Source organism: Diadema antillarum, unplaced genomic scaffold, assembly GCF_040938485.1.
Source record: "Diadema antillarum isolate AM-2024a unplaced genomic scaffold, OU_Dant_1.0 scf00000025, whole genome shotgun sequence".
NCBI classification, from domain to species: domain Eukaryota; kingdom Metazoa; phylum Echinodermata; class Echinoidea; order Diadematoida; family Diadematidae; genus Diadema; species Diadema antillarum.
In genome coordinates this window covers 2270364-2292640 of record NW_027270914.1, presented here as the reverse complement: position 1 = coordinate 2292640, position 22277 = coordinate 2270364, and the positions used below count along the sequence as shown (strand labels likewise).

Here is a 22277-nt window from a genome sequence, read left to right as displayed (position 1 = left end):
AGAGTCTTGCCAAGCCATGATTGAGTTAAATTATGCTTTTAAGGATATTACAACCACTCAAAGATCAAAGGAAACATCTGTGGTTTGTTTGCCGAATGGTGTATTGGCCAGAGTTGGCGCAGATTTGTGGACACAAGTCATGAGTGAATGGAGATTACCTAATCCCCCTACTCCCTATGGTATTCCATGCTTTCCCCGTTGGACTGAAGCTCATTCTTGGGCATGAGTAGGTTTGCTAATTTGACGTGACGAGGTCAAGTTTGCAGGGATTAGCTGAACGCTGATGAAAAAGCTTTGCAAGGTAAAACCAGGGAGGTGCTAGAGAAGGAGAGACAACTCCTGCTCTCCTTTGAAGTCATGCGCGGCACCGCCGAGAAGTTATGCGCTTAACTACAGGTGGAAACCAGGTGCTTTGACAAAAGGGAGCATCAATAATCAGGACTAGCGCTCTCACATCAGGAAAGACTTGCCCCTACTACATTTCACTCTCTCTTTCAATGTGATGGCAACAATGAATTTGTGTACCTTGAATTGGAGCAGCAAATCAAAATGCAGTGTAAAACTGACAATTTTAACAGCAAAAAGTTTTAAAGCACGCTGGAACACGCTTTAGCGGAGTACTTTATTTGAACGATCAAAATATCCCAGATTAAAAGATAGAAAACGAACATGTGCAAACGTGGGCATTATAGAAAAATATTAGGTTTTTTAAAAGGGTCTATTTTCATTTCATTTTGATTTGTGCATTATGAAGAAATTAGAAATACATGTTTATAGTATTGAATTCTTTCCTAAACTATTCTGAATCAATTCGAGTATTTCATTAAAAATTTTATGGTGAAATAAAGCTTGTAATTCAATGAAAGGTGAAATGCTTTCTTCGTCTCCAAACTCCGTCTTGCAACTAGAGTGGTGTCGAGCATGACTTAAAAGCGTAGTGGAATGCTAGACATCCCATTGTAATGCCTTCAACCCAAACATGTGTTTGCATGAATTACGAAGAGTTGCCACTCCATCTCTGAAACACATCCCTGTTAAAACTTAGTGTTCGGGTACATAAAGAGTTTAAGTATCACCTTTAAACATTCTGAATGTCTCGGATTGCTCCTGGGGTGTCTGAAAGGAAAGCAGAGACCCCCGTTGCTAGGCAACCAGAGATGACTGGGATTTCAGGGGTGTTGCTGAAGATCACATCTCATCGGGGACAGATGTTGGGGCAGGGCGGGAGGGGGGGGGGTAGGGGCTGGAAGACTGGTAAAGAGGGGAAGTGACAGATGGGAAGAGACCAATGAAGAAGAACGAATGAGAGATAAAAATGAATGTATATGCATTTATGTACAGGAGGTGTAGAGATGCATCTTCACGGCTTGATGCAGGTTGCAGAGGAGAAGGAAGAGGAGAGGAAGACTAGGATGAGAATGAAAGAAAAGAAGATGGAAAAGAAGATGGGGAGTGGCAGAAGAAAGGAGACGAAGAAGATGTAGGGAAGAATAAGGATGAGAAACACATAGAAGAAGGAAGGGATATGCTTGCTTGAAAAAAAGGGGAGGTTAATGAGGTAAATGATGGAAAGTCAGGAGGAGGAGCAAGAGATGAAGATGTATTAAACAAACTAGAAGATATATGAGAGGCATGAGTGCCCTGCAGCCATCATATTTTGATCAAATTCAAGAGTCGGGCTACCAATTAGTAACAGGAGGGACGAATTCCAACCCATCCCCACCATTAGAACCATTAACTCCTCCCCCCTCCCCATTAAAATAGTGGGTCTCTCTTATCTTCATGGCAAGAAGAAAGGCCAGCCTGAAATTTAGACTAAGCCGTGAGGTGTTGAAGGGGTAAAGGATCTTGTGAGGAGGAGGAGGATGAGAGGTGTGCTGGATGTTGACAGGGCAGTCAGGGTGGTGGTGGTGGTGGTGGTAGTGGTGTTGGTAGTAGGAGATGAAGAGGAGGAGAAGGTGGTGGTGGTGATGGTGATACCGGTGAGAGAGTGTTTAAGGAGCTGATGACAGGTTGGAAGACTGGTATGATGATGATTGATGTGTCAAGTTTGTTGATCTGAAGTGTAGTCTTGTGGTGCAGACCCTTTTAAAGGGGGTCTGTCTTTTTCGTTGAACTTGAAGTCATACTGTGGGATGGATACAGACAGTTGGTAAACAAACATTATGTAAAAATGTTCCAAGTCCTACCAGTCTTTAGACACTGTTAAGACATTTTCGAAAAGGTGACTGTAACCTTTACGTCAGCACTCTTGGAATTGCAGTTTCTTCGTCTGAACCAGCACGCTGGAAATTTTTTTGTGGTGGCTCTGGCTGTTTTTTTTTTCCTTTTCTGTAGAATTTTTAGATCAACTTTGTCCTCACAGATGGGTTTGATTTGTCTGTTGTTCATCTTTGCATGAGAAATCTAATAGAATCCCATTGCAAGCAACCAATTATTGATGATTTTTGTGTGTATTTTTTTTCATGGTTCATGTTTGCAGGGAAAATGTCATTTGTTTTTAGTTCCGAACCAATCTGAAAACATTATAAGGCTGGCATTATCTATGAATACAAGTGTGATCACACTTCAAGGGTTTCTCATAGATCTTTTCAGGAGCTGTTGCCGTGGGTTGATGGAGCATCAAAGGTTTAGCTTTAGAAGCGTTTTAGTTGGCATGGAAATAAGTTGCGATATATAGGGATTTACATCACGCAAGCTTTAGCATATGAAGTGAAGGGGTTTGCTTTACACCAATCTCCTGCAAAGAAAATCTTTTTATTTGTAGGAATATCGCAGAAGTGATGCAGGTCGCCTATAGCAACAGTTGCCATGACTGCGAGAATAGCCAGAGGATGTTATTGTTCAGTTTGTGAAGGCAATGGAAGGTCTGTCTGCTACTGGGAGGCAGTTTCCGTCCAACAAAGTGGCACTCTTTGAGAGTGATGCAGTTGTCATGGCAACCGTCGCCATCTCTGTGAGGACAAAGAGGATTTGAGTGGTTGCATGCAGTGGAAGGTTATGTCCATACGTCTTCCCTTCCCTCCCAACGTGGGTTGGTTTTTCTTCGAGACGTGATCAAATAAAGGTTGTGCAAGGTGACACATCAGTTAGTGCTAGAAGAGCGAAATATTATCAATATTTTTTCCCAGGGTCCTTTAATCCGTGTTTACCAGTTTCATCCATCAGTACAATAATCGTTCATTATTATGGCTTCTTTGCAGTTGTTGTTGTTGTTTTTTTTTTTCTGTTTATTTCGCCAGCCACTTAACTTCTGCTAGAATACATGCATGCACTGAAGGATTACATTAACCTTGGTTGGGGGACAACAGAAATCTTGCTGGCATTTCAAACACAAATCTAAAAGCCAGGCAACTTCAGAAACTGAAAAATACGATCTCTGTCATAAAGAGGTATATATCGATGCCTAACCACGCACATGATGCAAAATATTCTGTGGACATGGTAAATGTGAAGATTGTCAGTGAGCTGTTGGATAAGGAAGGAAATGCATTATAAGCTGTGTTTGCAGCATATGATTATATTGATGGTTCCTGGTTCCCTTGTCTGAGTGAAAAGTCTTGTAGTTGTAGTTTTCATATCCGAGAGATTGATATCTCTCTAAATCTGTTTCAGGTGTACACCAGCAAGTGGCCACAGAATTTAGTGTAAAAGCAATATCTAGGTTATTGTCCTTCAAGTTTGATAGTTGGAAATTAGTGTTGTCTCTTTGATTTCCTTTTCATAAACTGCAACAGTTTAGGGCATGGTTTAGAAATATAAATATTGTGATGATTTTATGAAATGTATCTTGTTATTACAATGCAGGACTTACTTTTTAATTTGGACAATATGCAGACAAGGAATAGATGATGACATATGTGACCCGCTACAACAAAATGATCCTAAAGTCGGGCGAGGTCGATTATTTGAAAATTGCATGACACAATTCCCTGATCTTTCTGCTTTACATTGATATATAACACATCTTATAAAAATAATCGGCTGCGGAGATATCGATGTTTGAAAGAGAGCATGTCGAGACGTCTGGGAAATCACTGTTTCAAGAAAAGCGCCCTAAAAGTTTTCCTTGCGACGCAATCACGATCAAGGGACACGCAAGTCCGTATTCACCTCCGGACAATAGAAGGTAAGCTCTAGCAACCCCCGAAATGCTCATTCAAACACAGCGTCGGCGGTCTCCTCACCGACCAATCAGTGAACAGGATGAGGAGAAGCGGCTGGGCATAGCGCACCCCGCCAGCACGCACCAGTCGACTGGGCAGTGTGCGAGCTTCACGCTTCGGTTAGCGGCAAGCAGCAAACTGACCAATGAGATCACTCTGGTCGTTGTTAGGGGCGGAGCCTATCTGTGGCGCTCAATCCAAATGTTCGAACCAGTTTCTCCTTCCTTGAAACGCCAAAAAACATGGCCCAGAAAAACGCTATTTTTTGGTCTTTCCTTTCATAATTTTACTTCAAAATTTCGACAGATGATAGAAGACATGCCATACTCTAATAATATGTCAAATTCAGAAAATCGTAAGTTTTGACCAATTTTGATGCTCTGACTTCAAACTCGATTTTCACGGCTTCGACCGTGCGCGACTTTAGGACCATTTTGTTGTAGCGGGTCACATATAATATAAGTACTGTAACACATTTGACAAGAAAAGCATGCAAGTCATGTTTCCCAGCCATTCTTGCAAGGTTGAAACTTGTGTCGTATTCGGACTGCAGATGCTGTAAAAGCATTTGCTTTTTTGTTGGTTTCTTTTCATGTCTTGTAGCTGTAACAACTTCTCAGAAAGTTTGAGAACATGAAATGTATGTTGATCTTTCATATCTTATAAATGATTTGATGAATATTGATTTTGAAATGGTTGAGATATCCCAAAATATAATGATCCTGATAAAAAAAAGGGGGGGGTCCCACTTTTTATATGGACCACAACCAAAACTATACCATCCCTTTAAACATTGCAGAGAATTGCATTTTACAGGATGGATGATGTGAAGCTTCTCTTACATGATCAAAGTATTCTTCAGACTTTGTCAACCCCATCATTCTTATGAGCAATGGCATCAGATGCTACAGCAAATAAGATTTTGAGACAATAGGCTTGAATGGCTTAACAGCAAAGTATGATGTACAATGCACTGACCACTCCTCCAGCAATGGCATGCAATGATTAGGCACAGGCATGAAATATTTTTTTCTTGGTCCCTGACCCCTACTTATCAAATTGTCATGGTATGGCAACTGATAAAGAGGAGATACACTGTTGTTAGCTATTGAGGGTACTGGTGATACGGATTGACTTCTGCTCCTGAGGAATATTTGGAATTGTCTCTGGTGGAAGCCACAGTGTTTCATTCAGTGCAGTGTACTGGGAGTTGGTCACTGGCAGATGATGGAGCAGCTGGAAGTCCTCCATGATGAGAGGATGAGGGGCGGGAACACGCCCCCCTGTGACGAGAGGATTGGTGGGGGGGGGGGGGTAGGAATGGGACACGCCCCCCTCCGTGATGAGAGATGGGGGGAGTGGGACACGCCCCCTGTGATGAGAGGATGGGGCAAGTAGAAGGATGATACGTGTAGTACAATGAATAGACTAGTTAAACTAATGTACTAATCAAATTTCTTCATTTTTACTTCCCATCCCATGGAACCAGCAGCGTTCTTGTTACTTGGTGCATCTTTAATTTTTCTTAATGAAATGCATTCCGATACCACAGACTCCACAGTTTGCATATATGTATGAGTTGTTGCAATGTTAGGCATGCCATGTGGCAAGCTCTGTGGTAGTTAACCCATTGAGGACGGGCTGATTTTGCTGTAACACGCATTTCCCATGGACACTTGCCCGAGTATACTCGGGACTCGTCCTCAACGGGTTTAATAAAAGATCGACATTTTTCAAGGAGTGCATAAAGTTTCAGTATGTTAAGAAAACTGGTTGATTGGGGAGATATGGAGAGAAATTTAGGATTTGTATTTTCTGGATTAATCCCATAGACTTTAACCCGTTGAGGACAAGTCCCAAGTATACTCGGGCAGGTGTCTATGGGAAATTCGTGTTGTAGCAAAATCAAACCGTCCTCAATGGGTTAATACTTCAGCAAATTTTCCTTTTACCCTCGATGGGCCGAGTGTGTACCACAATGTTGTGGGATTTTCAGTGCCAATCAGCACTCAAAGTGCACTAAGGGTTAATTTCCATGCTCACCCAAATTTTGTGGGAAGAAAAGAAACATTTCTTGCGTCAAATAACTCTGGGAGTTGCAGTGACTCAGAGCTGTGGCGTCTTTTGTTTATATGGACGAGAGTTTTATAGGTCCTTCTCCGCAACAACCCGAGTGATTTTATATTCATCCTGTGTGGTACTAACATAAAATAGTTTTTCCTGTAATCCATGTTATACTGGTGCACACCTGCTCCTGAAATGTTCATGAATGCAGGTAAAGCCTTTTCTGTCTGCAAAGTGGCATTTTCCCCCACACGGCGAGCATCCATTATCATTATAGGGTGTTGGCTCTCCCTCTCCCCCTCTCTCTCTTTCTCTCTGTGCATCTATCTCATTTGCATAGAATACTGGTGCCATTTGCATATTATGTAAGATATCGATTCCAGAGCAGGCTGAGCCGCGGCTGCCAGATGCACAACAGAACTCTCAGCACAGATTAGAATTACACACTAATGTGTACTACACCAGAAATCCCTTCGTTAACATTTTCCATTTGTGTCTTTAACCCATTGATTATGAGCTGGTTTTGCTACAATGCATGTTTCCCATAGACACCTGCCCGAGTTTAACGAGTGAACTCGGGGACTCTGTCTTCAACGGGTTAGTGTGCAAAAATGTCTGGAGGTGATATCTCTGAGGGGCGACGATTATGTAGTGTCATTGAGATGTGGGGGGGGGGGGCGGGGATCAATGGGTGACAATTTGCGTCAGACAGACAGACAGAGAGGAAAAGAAGAACAGAGAAATTTCCATGGAAACTGAGCAATGTGGTTTTATGGCATGCAAAAATTGAGTGTCGGTGATCAATGCATTGAGGCAATGCTGTCTTAAATTGATTTGCTGTTTTCAAATAATTCTCAGTGAATGTCTGTATAGGAAACATGAATGTGATGTAGGGAGAGTTAAAAGGTTACAAGAAAGATATATCTCACTTTCATAATATTTAGGCAATGAGGTAGACAATGGTAAATGAAGAGAGGGAGAGAGAAAGATAGAGAGAATCAGAGAGAGAGGGAGAGAGAAAAAGCAGAAATGTCCAATGATGCAAGGCAATAATATGAGATGTCTGGTGTATATTGCAACAATGCTGTGTAAAATTAAAGTGCCTTTATCAGATAATTTATAGTGATTGTTTGTATGACAGTGATATATCTTTGGGAACCATAATAACATTTTAAATATAAAATAGATTTGAATATACAATATCTAGAGAAAAAAAAATAGGTACTGGTAGATTAGGAATTATTAGTTTTACAGGACAAGGACAGAATTTCTCATGAAGTATTTATTTATTATTATTATTATTTTTTTTTTAGCAGAGCTTCATTTTTTTTTTTTTTTAATGGTGATGAGTATAATTGTAAATGAGGGCTCAGCTGTGGAGTAACCCTGAGTGGTCTCATAGCTAGGCTTGGTTGAAAAGGTGACTGGGTGTGTGTCATCAGAGGGAAGGTGGCCTTGCTTTCTTCTTTCTTTCTTTTTTGAGTCAAATCTGTCTGCGCCCTCGTTTCCTTCATTCATGGCTGTTTGTGTGAATATATTTATATAAGAACATTAAATAACTGATGACCAGGACCAGACATTGTGACAATCAAGTTACAGATAATTATTCAAAGGAAATTACAGACTCAAAATGAAATTCTCTTGCAGTCGATTTTCATCAGTGGCAGCTTCATTTAGTTTGATATTAAGGTGATGAGTGTAATTCTAAATGAGGGCTCAGCTGTGGAGTAACCATGAGTTGTTTCTATCGGTGGATAGGTGGAAAAAGTGACTGGGTGTGTGTCATCAGTTCCACGAATGGCCTTGCATTTTTTTTCTTCTTCTTCTTGTAGTGACATCCTCTATCTACTCCCTTCCTCCCTCTCATTCTCTCTTATGTCTACTTTTTTATCTCTGTACACATTTTTCTGTCTCTCACCTCTCATCCCCTCCATCTCTCTCTCTCCCTCTTTCTCCCCATCACTACTAATCTCTCTATCAATCTCGTACTAGTACAAGTAGTCGTCCCATCTATAGGCTTTTGCCAAGGCCCTCTCGCTGTATGGTGGTGAGCGAATGGGGGTTGAGTGAAGCAAGCTCTGCTGAGTTGGGAAGTGGCAAGGGCCTTTCGTGATGTGATTTTGTTTCCTTATGCTAGCCCTTTGAATTACCAACTTTTGCTCCCTGAATTGGGGAGCAAAAATTGAAAAATCTGCGTATTTGGATATGGCGAATGCATGCCGCAGACCTCAACTAGTGGTCAGTGATGCATGCGAACAGGCCGGACAACACTAACATGGAGGATATGGGTAGCGTGCCATTCCATTGGTCGACCAGAACCCGTTAATATGACTATTCAGTAAGCTTCACGTGTCATTAATAATAATGTGTGAAGCAGGTCTCAAAAGGCCCTCGCCCTGTTGTGCTCAGCTGGACTCACTTCCCTCACCCGTTATATAGCATCATACAGCGAGAGGGCCTTGACAAAAGGCTATCCCATCTATTGCTTCACATTAGTCTACCATCCTCCACCTCTCCTCTCTCTTTCTTCTTCCTACCCCCCCCCCCCCCCCTCCTCCTCTCTCTCTCTCTGTCCAAGGACCCAGTCTGACTCATACTGGCTATTTTTGGGTCATGTGATCACCGTAAATGTGACAAATGATGTTCGGGGGCTCAGGGTGATTCCTCTTCCCTCACCGCTGGGGCCACCTTCGATGCGCATGCATGCTGCACTTTGCATGAGAATGATAACCCCCACTGGAACCCCCATTATGACCACGCAATTGCCGCCATAGATGAAGGCATCATTACATATTGATTGGGAGATATGAATTTTAACCTTCTGATGTGTATGATGACGTGTTGCTTACACCCCTGCTGTGCCATTTTAATCAATGTTTCATTACCGTTGTTGTTTTATTACTGATTGTTCTACTGTTATTATGAGGAAAATGAATTATAACACCATGAAGGAAAAACAAGATGTTATAGATGTTACTTTTGAGAAGTGCCCAGGGAAATTAATGTTGATCTTCCTATGTCACCATGTCTTAAATGAGAACTTGTAATGAGCTGCTGAGGTACAACTATGTATCATATTCCGTTCTTATAGACAATAACCATTTGAGAATTGCTTCACTGTGGTGTCACATGTCATACATACACTGTTTCTTCTTCTCAATGGGTGAAAGTTAATCACAGAAAGAGGACTATAATCTGACTGATATAAAAGTGCTGACAGAACTTCCTTCTAGGCGGCTGTCATAAAGAATTACAGTTGAACCTCTCTTATCCGGCCTCCCTTTATCCGGATCTCTCTATTATACGGACGCAATCTCGCCGTGATTTTTTTTTTTTTTTAACAATTGACAGGAGGAAAGGGGGATTCCAAACTCAATCTAACAATGGCGACCTACAGTCGACTTTGCCGAGCAGTGATGATCAAATTTTGAAGCGTTGTTTTGTCGACTCGTACTGTTTATTTTCAAGATCTACTTGATACATTTCTTAATAATTATGTAGGTAAATCATCCCAGGAATTTATAAAAGAAAATGATTTCATTCTTGCAAACACGAACCTCTATTTTGGGGTCTGTTACTGAGTGTAACAATGAAAAGGTTGCAGTATACACATTACTACATATGGTACTACAATGGGCTACTGTACATGTGTATGTATATTATGTACATGTATATTAAAAGCATTGAGTCTCCTGTATCCGGCCAAATCCCGTATCCGGATGAGCCCCGGTCCCGACTTGTCCGGATACGAGAGGTTCAACTGTACTACCTTCTTTTACAAGACTCAGGAAGAAAACAAAAATGTTATTTTTATTGTATTTTCAATTTTCCAAAGCCAGTTTAAATGATCATCAACTCTTTACGCTTGTTTCGCTCTCTTCTACAGACCTTGACGATATCACAACCACAGACTCAATAAACATAGACAGAGGGTAAGTGGAATGCTTGAGTACACTGAGTAAACCTAATGGCTCGATCACAAATGCCATTAACCCGTTGAGGACGGTTTGATTTTGCTACAACACGCATTTCCCATAGACACCTGCCCGAGTATACTCGGGACTCGTTCTCAATGGGTGAAGAACTGCCACGAACACCGTACGAACAATTTTTAGACAATTTCGTAAGATCTTCTTACCAAGACCGTACCAAACCAGCGTCCATAGACCGTTTGTAGACCGTTCGTAAGTTCGTAGCCTGGTCGATGGTCTTGTCCAAGATTTTTTTTTTAACTTTGTACGAAACCCTCTCTTCGTAAGGCAGCTGTACGAACTCCAGAATTCGTATGAACAGTGACATTCGTATGAACGCTTCGTTCATACGAACCGTTGTGACCATAGCTTAACTTTGACACTGCTTTTACCCTACTTGGGTTTGATTCACATATTAAGCCATTGTCAGAAGACAGACTCGCAGAGTAACTTTGGCATTGTAGTTAACGCGTTGAGGACGAGTCCCGAGAATACCCGGGCAGGTGTCCACGGGAAATATGTGTTGTAGCAAAATCAGTCCGTCCTCAAAGGGTTAAGATTAGTTTGGATGCTTGTGATACACAGAAATTAACCGGTAAGCTTTATTTCTAGGCGTGATTATGATGACTGAGTGTTGGGAGACCTGCCCTGCACATTATCAAAGAATACGGTGGAACCTTGTTGGATATTAAGAACACATTGTCCTATCTGTCACCCTGATACAGTGATAGACCTGATATTACAAGGTAATTGTCATGGTTTTTATGTCCTCGTTATTGCGAGGTTTCTCTCTATCTCTTTTCAATTCTCCCACTCATGTGCTAATTTTTTTACCTTTAATTCTTGGGATATAAAATTCCGGTTGTGAACACGAGATGTGTAAATGTACGCTTTTGTGCGCATTGAATGCTGAAGTACTAGTATTCACAGAACGTATCAAATTCTGTCTGATAATCTGTCAAATAATAGAGTTATTCTCTAATCTGACTGTAACTTTACATTTGATGTATGGGATTCTTCTCCGAAGCGGCCAAGAGCTGGGCCGATGATGCAAAATTATGGAAAATATCCATTGATGAAGGATGTGACGTGGGTAGACTGCAAAACTGGAAGTGTACTTCTCAAGAGCAATCTATCAGATATTGATATCGCAAGGTGATATCGCTTGATATCGGCTATATATGCGATTGGGAGAATTCAAAGTGATGTTAGATTTAGAGGGATCCTTGTCATTGCATTCTAGGTTTCTCTCTATCTCTTTTCAATTCAAAGTGATAAGTCATTTAAAAGGATCTTTGTCATTAGCTCACCTGAGCCAAAGGCTCAAGTGAGCTATTGCGATCGCCCTTCGTCCGGCGTCTGTCATGCGTCGTGCGTCGTGCGTCGTCCGTCGTCCGTCGTCCGTCGTCCGTCGTCCGTCGTGCGTCGTGCGTCGTGCGTAAACTTTTTACATTTTCATCTTCTTCTTGAAAACCCCAAGACCGATTTTCATCAAACTTGGCAGGTAGCATCCCTAGGGGGTTAGGAACTCAATTTGTTAAAATGGGCACCATGCCCCACCCAGGGGGCCCCCAGGGGGGCCCAAACCCCCCAAAATTAAGGAATCTGTAAAAATCTTCTTCTCTAGAACCAGAAGTGATAGAGCTAAGTTAATACTATGAGTTAGTACATTAATGACTGTAGTTTCAAGTTTGTTCATGGCAGAATCAGGGGTGCCCCCCTTGGGACCCAGGGGAGGGGGGTGGGGAAGGGTTCTAATGGGGCCTAAATTGTACATTTTCATCTTCTTCTTGAGAACCCCATGACCCATTTTCACCAAACTTGGCAGGTAGCATCCCTAGGGGGTTAGGAACTCAATTTGTTAAAATGGGCACCATGCCCCACCTAGGGGGCCCCCAGGGGGCCCAAACCCCCCAAAATTAAGGAATCCGCAAAAATCTTCTTCTCTAGAACCAGAAGTGATAGAGCTAAGTTAATACTATGAGTTAGTACATTGATGACTGTAGTTTCAAGTTTGTTCATGGCAGAATCAGGGGTGCCCCCCTTGGGACCCAGGGGAGGGGGTGAGGAGGGGTCCTAATGGGGCCTAAATTGTACATTTTTATCTTATTCTTGAAAACCCCATGACCCATTTTCACCAAACTTGGCAGGTAGCATCCCTAGGGGGTTAGGATCTCAATTTGTTAAAATGGGCACCATGCCCAACCCAGGGGGCCCCCAGGGGTCCCAAACCCCCCAAATGAAGGAATCTTTATAAATCTTCTCTAGAATCAGAAGTTATAGAGCTGAGATAATATTATGAGTGAGTACATTAATGACTGTAGTTTGAAGTTTGTTCATAGGAGATCCAGGGGTGCCCCTCTTGGGAAGGGGGGGGGGGGGTGGTTGGAAGGGTCCAAATGGGGGCCTGAATTGTACATTTTCATCTTCTTCCTGAAAACCTCATGATGGATTTTTGTCAAACTTGGCAGGTAGCATCCCTAGGGGGTCAGGATCTCAATTTATCAAAATGGGCACCATGCCCCACCCAGAGGGCCCCAGGGGGCCCCAATCCCCCCAAATTAAGGAATCTTTAAAAAATTGGGCCCTTATTGTACATTTTCATCTTCTACTTGAGAATGCCTGGTCAAATTTTAATTTAGATTAGTGACTGCGTGAAAGGTGAACTTGCGATACTCAGGTGAGCGCTAGACCCGCGGGTCTCTTGTTTCATTGTAGGTTTCTCTCTAGGTATCTCTTTTCAATTCAAAGCGATAAGTCATTTAAAAGGATCTTTGTCATTGCATTGTAGGATGGAAGGAAATCACTTGGAGGAATCAGCCACACTCATCGAGGCTTCGGTCTCCCCATCTCAAAACCAGTCAGAAGAGAGTGCCCCGCCCAGTGTCATCCGCTCCTCAGACCAGCCGGAGGAGGCCATGCAGATGGAAGGGGGCTCCAGCTCCGTCAAGTCACGCTTCGAGAAGGGTGAGGTCTCCAACGTCACCCCCGAAAATGAGAGGGGGGTCTCGGAAAGCACGCCTGTCAGACGGGAGGACGTGGTGCGGTCGAGCGAGTCTGCATCTGAGGTGAAAGTCTCAGCGGACGGCATTGGCAAATTCAAGAACATGTTCGAGAAGGGCGGGGTCACAAATCTTGAGACGCAGGCGAAGAAGGACCCGGTGAATGTGGGATCGCTGAGCGACTTTGAGAGCGCCAACCAGGGCAGTCACGTCGCCGAGAGCACGCCAGTGGTGCGGCCGGACGTCGTTCGGAGCAGCGACAACTTCGAGGACCCCGGCATCAAGAAGGGCTTCTCCAAGTCGCTGAAGAGCCGCTTCGAGACGGAGAGGATATCGAACATTGAGGAGAAGCCGCGGGAGAAGATCGAGATCGCATCGCCTGAGGAGAGGAGGGTGTACCAGCCACCAGAACGGACCGCCAGCCCCGACGTGGTCAACGCACAGAGTCAGCCCGAGGACCCAGGCATCAAATCAGGTAGGAATGATATCTAAAGATGAGTTACATTTAATGACCTGCCTCAGTGAAAATTATATCGTTGCCTATTTTCAAATATTGATTTTGCTCAGATTACGTTTTGCCCGCTTTCCTTCACCCACTGAGACTGTTCTGCTCTTGTGTTTAATCTTCAATACATATATCATGTTCTACTTTCTTGTCCTTTTTTTGAATGTTTCTAATACTCCAAATCCACGTAATTCATCACAAATGTCAAGAATTTGTTAATGACGTGATATCTTACAGTGCCTAAGAGTTAGAGTTGTGTCAAGTGGCATTTTTTATACCATTATCAATGTAAATTGAGTACAATGAATAGAATAAGAATATATTGGGAGAATTTTCTTGACAATACAACAGGAAATTAACAAATTTGTGGGATTTCTAAGTTTCAAATTTGTCCATCGAATGGTGGTGCTTGTTGTTACCACTCATGCAAACTTTAATAAACTTTGATACTAAATGGGTGATGTTGTCACTGTACAAAATTCCCATTGGTTGAAGTACGAGAACATTTCAAATTATTTTTTGTTACGAAGTGCCCAAAATTTATGGAGGAATGTCTACTTGGTTCTGAGTCTGAAAGTGTGCAATATTCACTTATTTATGAATGAAAAAATATTGGAATGTACAAAGCCAAGTATGGAATGGGTTAATTGCTCTTTAGATTTACTCTGATGTGGAGATACACTGTATGGTAATGTTTGCTGCCTTATGATATTCAAATTGACACACCTTTTCTTCCGCCCCTTTAATCAAAAGGTCAAGCGAGGTCACTGAGGAGTCTCTTTGAGAAGGGGAACGTCAGCAATGTTGAAGAGCGACCCCGCCCAGTCCTAGAAAGGACACCACGCTCTTTGGAGGAGTTTAGCATGAAGGACGAAGGGGCGGAAAGCACCCCCATCCAGAAGGCGGATGTGGTCAGCTCGTCCAGCCGCGTGGACGAGCCGATGAGGTCGGCGGAGAGCACACGGTCGCTGAAGAACCGCTGGGAGACTGGCCAGGTGGAGCGCGTCCCCGAGCAGCCGAAGCCGGCACTGGAGAGAACGCCGGGATCCCTAGACAACTACAGCATGACTGTGAGTTTTTGGACTTTATCATCGATGGGGTGACAAGACCTTGTATCTCAAATATATATGAAAGTCACTTTTTTCAATTAATCATGAGGTTATCAGTTAAAGTGATGTCCTGTCCAAATCCCAAGTTGTCTTACCCCCAAAACAAACTTAGTCACCACAGCATGTCAAAGAAAAGGTGATCCAATTTATATAGTGCTTTATTAATAGCCTGCCATGTCTTTTTTGCTCTCATGAACACTGACATTTTGTAGATAAGAGGTTTTGTCGCCCCAACAACGTTATGCTGTCCTCATCCCAACATGCACCTTTGTGTCTTTCTCAGATTTTGTTAATCTTGTTCTTAGTATTTGATTAATTCATGTGAGATGTTGTGGTTCTATACATGTACTTGGCTTGCCACTGATCCTTGGATTTAGACACAGATTTTGAGTGTCTCTGTTAGACTGCAACCTACTTGTAGAAGTTTAGTTGCCATGGTAACACAATGCAGCGTAATACAGAATGTTCCAATGTGTGGAACAAAATGCATGCACACTGTGACAATAACATCACATATCTTTGACAATGATGCACATCAATGTATCATAAAAATATAAGAATATGGATTAAAGTTTTGAGTTGCACATCTTTGAGGATGTGATAAAGGGCACTTGATGAAAGTGAGGGGTTAAAGGTCAAAATTATTCTCTCTGTCCAGATTCTATTCCTACCGATGTTTGGAATATATGGAAAACTATTTCTGGTATCTGGACATACATTGAATCCTCATTCCTGTACTCTTAGATACAAAGTTGCCATGATTTCCCTCATTACACAGAAGGGTGATAAGTACAATGTATTGAGATTTTATAAATTCAAACTTTGCCCTAATAATGTGAAAACTGAAAAAAAAAATATGTATGCTAACATTTATTTAGTTTTGAGACTTACAGTTTCCATTACACTCATTTCTCTTTCCCCCAAGATGGTTGTGTCTGAAAACCAGCCGGTCGACCGCTCAGACATCGTCAAATCGTCAGCTATAGGAGACGATTATCTAGCATCAAAAGGTATGTTCACATTACCTCTAGCGTCCAGACATGTAGCAAGGGTTTCTGACTCAAGCCCAGTATCCGAAGACTGTAAATTTCTGTGACTTGCTACTCTGTACTTTCTCTCCGTATTACAGTTTTACATTTTCATTGTTAGGTTTCATTTTGAAGGTTTTTTATTGTTTTTAATTTCCCAACCCTTTGTGTTTGTGCACATGTGATTGTTGGTTTTGGTTGCAATTTACAAAAATCTTTTCATCTCTAGGATTCTATGTGATTCCTAAATTGGCAACACATTTGTAGAAGGCCAGATTTTCTTGTTTCTTCATCAAATTGGCAAGGTTTGGTAAATCTCTTTCTTATGTTGTACAGACTTAATGAATTTAACCAATTCCATCTTTTATTTTACTCAACAATAACGTGGGACAGCAATGACATCCAAGAGATCATAGATATAGAAGGATAATATGAAGATGTAGTGTGTGAACGCCCAGCTCAAATTCCACAAAAAGTTGCAGATTAGGATTCTCTGCAATGGAGCAAAACATGTCATTTGGTTTGACCCTTTTAAATCTAAAAATCTGTCTTACCTGGGAGAGTAATCTTTTCTCTACCTACATGCATTTGTACATTGCACTGTCTAAATCTGCATAATTTTCTTTTTCTGGACCGTTTTTTTTTTTTTTAAGAGAAAGAGAGAGAGAGGTGCCCCTTCACAGGGAAATACAACATGTCTTCATTAGTACATATACCTCTGCCTGAATGACCCTAATCTTTAAATCCTCTTTTCTCTACTTTCTATGAAACTGCACCTCCTAACTCTTTCATATTTCAATCACTTTTTGAATGGTTAAAGGGTATGTACAGTTTTGGTTGAGGTGAGGATTTAGCTTATAACATGTTGCGAGATATTCTGAAATCACTCTATGAGATGTCAAAGAGCATGCAATTCTAAGGGGTATCAAAAGTTTATTTGATGAAAATCAGTTTTGAAATGGCTGAGATATCCAAAAACAAGTGAAACAAAGAGATCCTAATAAAAGGCGTGGCCTGTCGCCTTTTATTATTATCCCTTTTTTGGATGTCTCAGCCATTTGAAAACCAATTTTCATCAAATAAACGTTGAATCCTTCTTAAAATTACATGCTCTTTCATATTTCATAAGAGGTTTCTCATTATCTCACTTAGGAATGTTCAAAACATGAATCCCCACCTCATCCAGTACTGTAAAGTCCCTTTAAGATGGTCCTATTTTAACAAGTTACATATCACTTTACAGTTTAGAGCTTACTCTGGGTATGTAAAAGAGTGGAAATTCAATTTGGCCTTTTTTTGTAAGTTTTGAGCTGGGCAGTTACATATGACAATAATATCACATGGAGCAAGGTATGTTCCAAGTAGAAGTTTAAAAAGTGTGCGACATTTTTTGTCGTTTAAATCCGAAACAGGTAGTGCTGGCTCCCTGAAGGCCAAGTGGGAATCGGGAGAGGTTCATAACGTGGACTCCAGCCCCAAGAAGACGGAGAGCGCCCCCAAGAAGCTCTCCGATCTCTACCACGAGGAGGAGCACACGAACGGGATCCTGGACCAGGAAAATGAAGTCCTGGAACAGGAGAACGGACTACAGGATGAAGAAGATGAGGAGGAGGAGGAGGAGGCTGGGGTTAGTCTTTGCTCCTCAGACCCTATTGACTCTTTGCTGTTCAGACCCTGTTGCCCCTTTCCTAGTGCATGAATTCTGCCTGTCACATTGTATATGAATGTAAACATTTTTGTCGCTAGTTTTTGGGTCTGTGTGCTGGTTTACTCTACCAGCAAAAAATGGGGTGATCTTTTATGCACCCATGTGCAAATCAATGAGGTCATCCTCAAGTGGGTCATATGTTTTATGTTTTTGTGTGCATTTCCGGTAATGCGGAGTTACTGTGCAAGCAGGTATGCTCGGGACATCATGCAGTAATCTCATCTACCCCCCCCCCCCCCCCCCTTTTATCATGACTGAAACATTGCCACTTCACAGGAGCTTACAGCTTGATTCCTTTTACCAACACATGGCAATTGCTGAGAAAATCTACAAAACTTGGTTATTTTTTAAATGGGAAACTGTTTCTGAAGGGTACGGGCAAGGAGTGTATTTTAGATGCTGCTCTTTCATACAGCACATTACATTCAAAACATAGTTCACAGAAGGGCTCAAAATTGATCTTCCGTCATTTGGAATTTCCTTGCAATTCACTGACATGGTCTACCAAGAAACTTTATACCAGTCCTGGCAGGTGCAATTTATGTGCCAGGATGATGGGTTGTTTGGGAGCATTTTTAGATCAAAAGTGTAGAATAATTTTGATTGTAGTACATAACTTTTATTCCAGAAGAGCCCTCCCCATTCAGCCATGTGGGAAGATAGAATGTTGCGTGAAGATCAGTTGTGCCCTTGCATTTGCATTGTCCATCAAGTTACATGCGATTCACTCTAGCGCAGAAGATTGATGGATATTTTTGTCGCCTGATATGTTGATTATTGATAAACGGTTATGAAAAATTATATAGTATCCATTATTAAGTAAGCTTGTGGACTTCCGATGAACCTTCTTGATTATTATTTCGCATTTTTGTGTTCACCAAGCCAAAATCATGTTATTAAAGCACTATTTCACTCATTTCTTATGCATATGTTTACATTTTGAAGCAATAATTGTCAGTTCTGGAGGCATATAGATGAGAACTGTGTTTTGGCTGTAAGTCTTGATATGTAACCCGTTTGTGTTTTTCTCTTTTTTTATGAAGCCTTCTCTATTTTTTTTTTTTTTTTTTTTGTAATCTTGCAGGATGCCTCGTGGGAGATCAAAGCTGCGAGGGCAGCAGCCATGGCGGAGAGTGAAGACGAGTGACCAATCAGAATAAAGGAATCATTCGAATTGTCCAATCAGCACGTTGAGAGCTCAGCATAATGTATTAATGTAACTTTTTTTATGCAGAACAAAAACAAAAAAAGTTTATGAACAGTGCTACACTTTGTGTATATTTCATATTGATATTTTTGTGATGGAAAATGTTTATCATTATTAGGATCACTCACCTGCATACCTGTTGTAGATACCCCTCGTAGAAAATCAATGTCAAAATGAAATTTTGGCAATAAAAAATTTGCGCCTAACTGTAGATGACCTCAGAGTCGACTTGCATTAATGGTCTTTCACGATGACAGTTAAAGGAGGTACGATGTAATTTTGTAAAGTTTTGTACACCTTATCAAGTTCGATAATGTGGTTTACTTGTACGTTGTATGATGTTCTGCAGTCAGTAACAAACAAAAGAAAATTCATGTTAGCATGTGGTCTTCCGTTTGATATTACCCCAAAGGCGAACATTTTGAGTCCCAAGTGAACAAAATTGTGTCTAGCATAGGAAGGCATGATATCTTCTCCTCAAGGTTTCATTTTCTTTGTGCATTCACCATCAATATAAGAGCCAGTGTAATGTTCAGCTGTGAATTCAGATTCGTAACGTGAGTAGATGATGCGGTGCAGGCGACTCCTGTCATAATGTAGTCTTCGGGACCAGCAGTTTTCTTTCGTCGTATCGAACTTTCCTATAACCGAGGGGAATTTTGTTCCATAGAATAGGATGATGATGATTTTAGGACCTGATTTTTTGCTCACTTGTTTAACAAAAATTTTAGTGTAAGATTTTACATTGTAAGGGGAGCACTCGTTTTGTATACGATGAATCCATTCTGCCACTACCTATGTCAGCCAACACTCAAAAGTAGTGTGGGAATGAGGCAATCAGATGATGATTGATGGAGCAATTTCTCAACCAACAATCCACAACGAAACATCTGCCGGGAGTCACGCCTCTTTTTTGGTGCAGATCTCATGTCTTTTTGTGACAGGGATGCCTCTCAATCTTGCTTAGTCAAACTTTGAGGAATAACATCGGCACTCACTAATAGCAACCAGCCTTTCAGAGATGAATTATTGTATGCTTGTGGAAAACTTTCGAAACGGGGAAACCTAGTGTATGGTGTGTCATGGACAGGCAGTCGCCAAAATGTGTACAAGTGAAATCGATGTCCACAGCATCTTCGCCCTTCACACGTCCAGTTAGACGTATAGTGCAATCAGGCTTGCCTGATGAAGCAATCAGGATCCTTTGGTGACCCATATGGCAAGAAAAAACCACGTCTCCCTTTAATATTGAAGTAGACCTTTCTCTTATAAGGTCCCTGTCACTTGCAGTATCAATCTCCTGTTTATTCATGTTGTTGTGATACTCTATGCATTTTCTTTTAAATACTGTCTGACTCTGGAAAATGTAGTATATGTGTAGTGTTTATGTAGATAGCTGTAAGTGTATTATGTTTTAAGATAATATATCCCCGATTGTGTAGATGTATTTTAATACTTGTATTTTTTTTTCTCACTCGGATTCGTTTTGTAAGCTGATATGCAGAATTATATATTTCTTTATAGTATGATTACAAGATTTAAAGTAATATTCAGCCTTTTTATATAAGAGTTTTCAGTTGTACAAAGTGAACTTGTTTTGCTGGAAGTGTCTGTAATATGTTCCTTCACTCCAATTCCAAGCCTTCTACATATTTCACTATCTATCTGTCTATCTATCTATCTATCTCTCTTTCTCTCTCTCTCTCTCTCTCTCTCTCTCTCTCTCTCTCTCTCTCTCTCTCTATCTCTTTACTACTGTCTGGATAAGTGGATGTTTTTAATCATATTTATGTACAATGTATTTAAGAGTTAATTCCGCAGGAAATGTAGCTAAGGACTGGTTTATAGAGAGCTGGTGTTTGCGGGTGAAGGAAATATCTATGAAATTAAAGTTGTCCCAAGAAATATTTTACTATTGTGAAAATGTACCATTCTAGAATGATGCCTCAGTGAAAAACAAATGATGTTAAGTTAGAAGAAGTTTATATCTGTATTATGAAAATAAATATGTAAGAAGTATGTCATGAAATCCATTTATGGGACAAACTGTCATCCAATTTTGCTGTGAGGATAATATTCAACTACTACTCTTCATAACTGATTGAATAATCAATAACGCATTGCCCCATATAGTCACATTTGTGTTAGCCGCTGCTTTCAGAGGGTGAATTTTTTGCAGGATTTTACTATTTGCTCGTGGTAGATGCACTTCATCGTATACCACGAGGAAATTTCAATGTACTGCACAATTAATCACCTAGGTTTAAACATGTTATCTCTTTTAGAAGAAAAACATTAGCAACAAGAACAAGAAAAGTCATTTTCAGATTTCAATTCTGGCCATTTAAGTGTTCCCTGACTTTGCAAAAGAATGCAACACTACAATGTTACAGTGGAACCTCCTCAGATTAGGGTCAGATGTAGTGTGGTGCTTGATGTATGAAGAGCCAGTCTTTGTGGGTCCCATTCTTTTGTATTTGTTTTTTGTCCATGATATAGCAAGAGATACTGAGGAAATTACCACATAATTATGAGGAAATTACCACATAATTGTTTAGGACATTTCAATGGTTTCAAGCAGCTTTAAAGAGGTTCCCCTATTTTAAAAATACAAAACTCACGAGGCACTGTCAAAGCATTTAAGCCACCATTATTATATGATATGACACTATGTAGATGTCTCCTATCTCATGTCTCTCTGATATGTCTTAACTCTTTGTATGCCTGGATTACTCACTGGTACAGATAACTCAATAGCAGTAAACACACTGTCCTATCAATTCCCTGGCACAGAAGAGGTTAATGCATACTGAAGACACTTTTCAGAAATTGTAATTGCTGTTGTGATAATTATGTACATTCAGATTGTACCTTCTGTTCACTGAATTGTATGTATTTTTCCTCACTTTCAAACAGTCTTTGTATGTGTGTATAGCTTGGGAAATGAGAGCATATCTTGATTCCCATGGGGTTAATGGCTTTCTGAATGTTTCATGAAGTTTTATATCCCTAGGAAAATTTTGGATAGTTGCTAAGGCACGGAGTAGGGATTTCATTGTTTTCTTATCTTACACTATGCAGAACATTGATTATCAACTACAGTTTAAAAGATGCCATTTTGCAGATTGTACAACACATGAAATGAATGATGCATTTTGTTTTTCTTTGTAATGGACTTATCTACAGTTTGGATCTGAAAATTGTATTGTTGTAACAGAGATGGAATGTATCTATTCAGGGGAGAAGTCTGTTGGTTTTAGCATGTTGCGTTATCATAGATTGTGCTAGATTATGTTTTGGGGCTATCTTGTAATTTTGTAATTATTGTATTTTTTTTTTTCAAATTGATTAGTAGAGCCCGTCTTCTCACAGTCAATCCAATATTTGGTGTTTTCTCACCATAAGTATACACATGTAACAACTCTGCAGGCTTTGTCGAAACCCAGTTACAGGCCAGAATGGGTATAAATCAGCTGTAGGGACGCGCACTGGATCTGTGTGCATCGAGAATCGTGTA

General features: G+C 40.9%; 1 protein-coding gene across 1 annotated transcript in view; it reads left to right on the top strand.

Annotated features, from left to right (window-relative positions):
• Window positions 1–20219, top strand: part of LOC139733708 (uncharacterized) — a 192990-nt gene extending 172771 nt beyond the window's left edge. The window contains exons 8-13 of the mRNA XM_071644524.1: window positions 10117–10162; window positions 12993–13678; window positions 14462–14778; window positions 15743–15827; window positions 17258–17472; window positions 18638–20219. Of these exons, the coding sequence (XP_071500625.1) occupies window positions 10117–10162; window positions 12993–13678; window positions 14462–14778; window positions 15743–15827; window positions 17258–17472; window positions 18638–18700 (1412 nt within the window). The 3' untranslated portion in view covers window positions 18701–20219. The remainder of the gene's footprint in view (window positions 1–10116; window positions 10163–12992; window positions 13679–14461; window positions 14779–15742; window positions 15828–17257; window positions 17473–18637) is intronic.
• Window positions 20220–22277: the final 2058 nt, after the last annotated feature.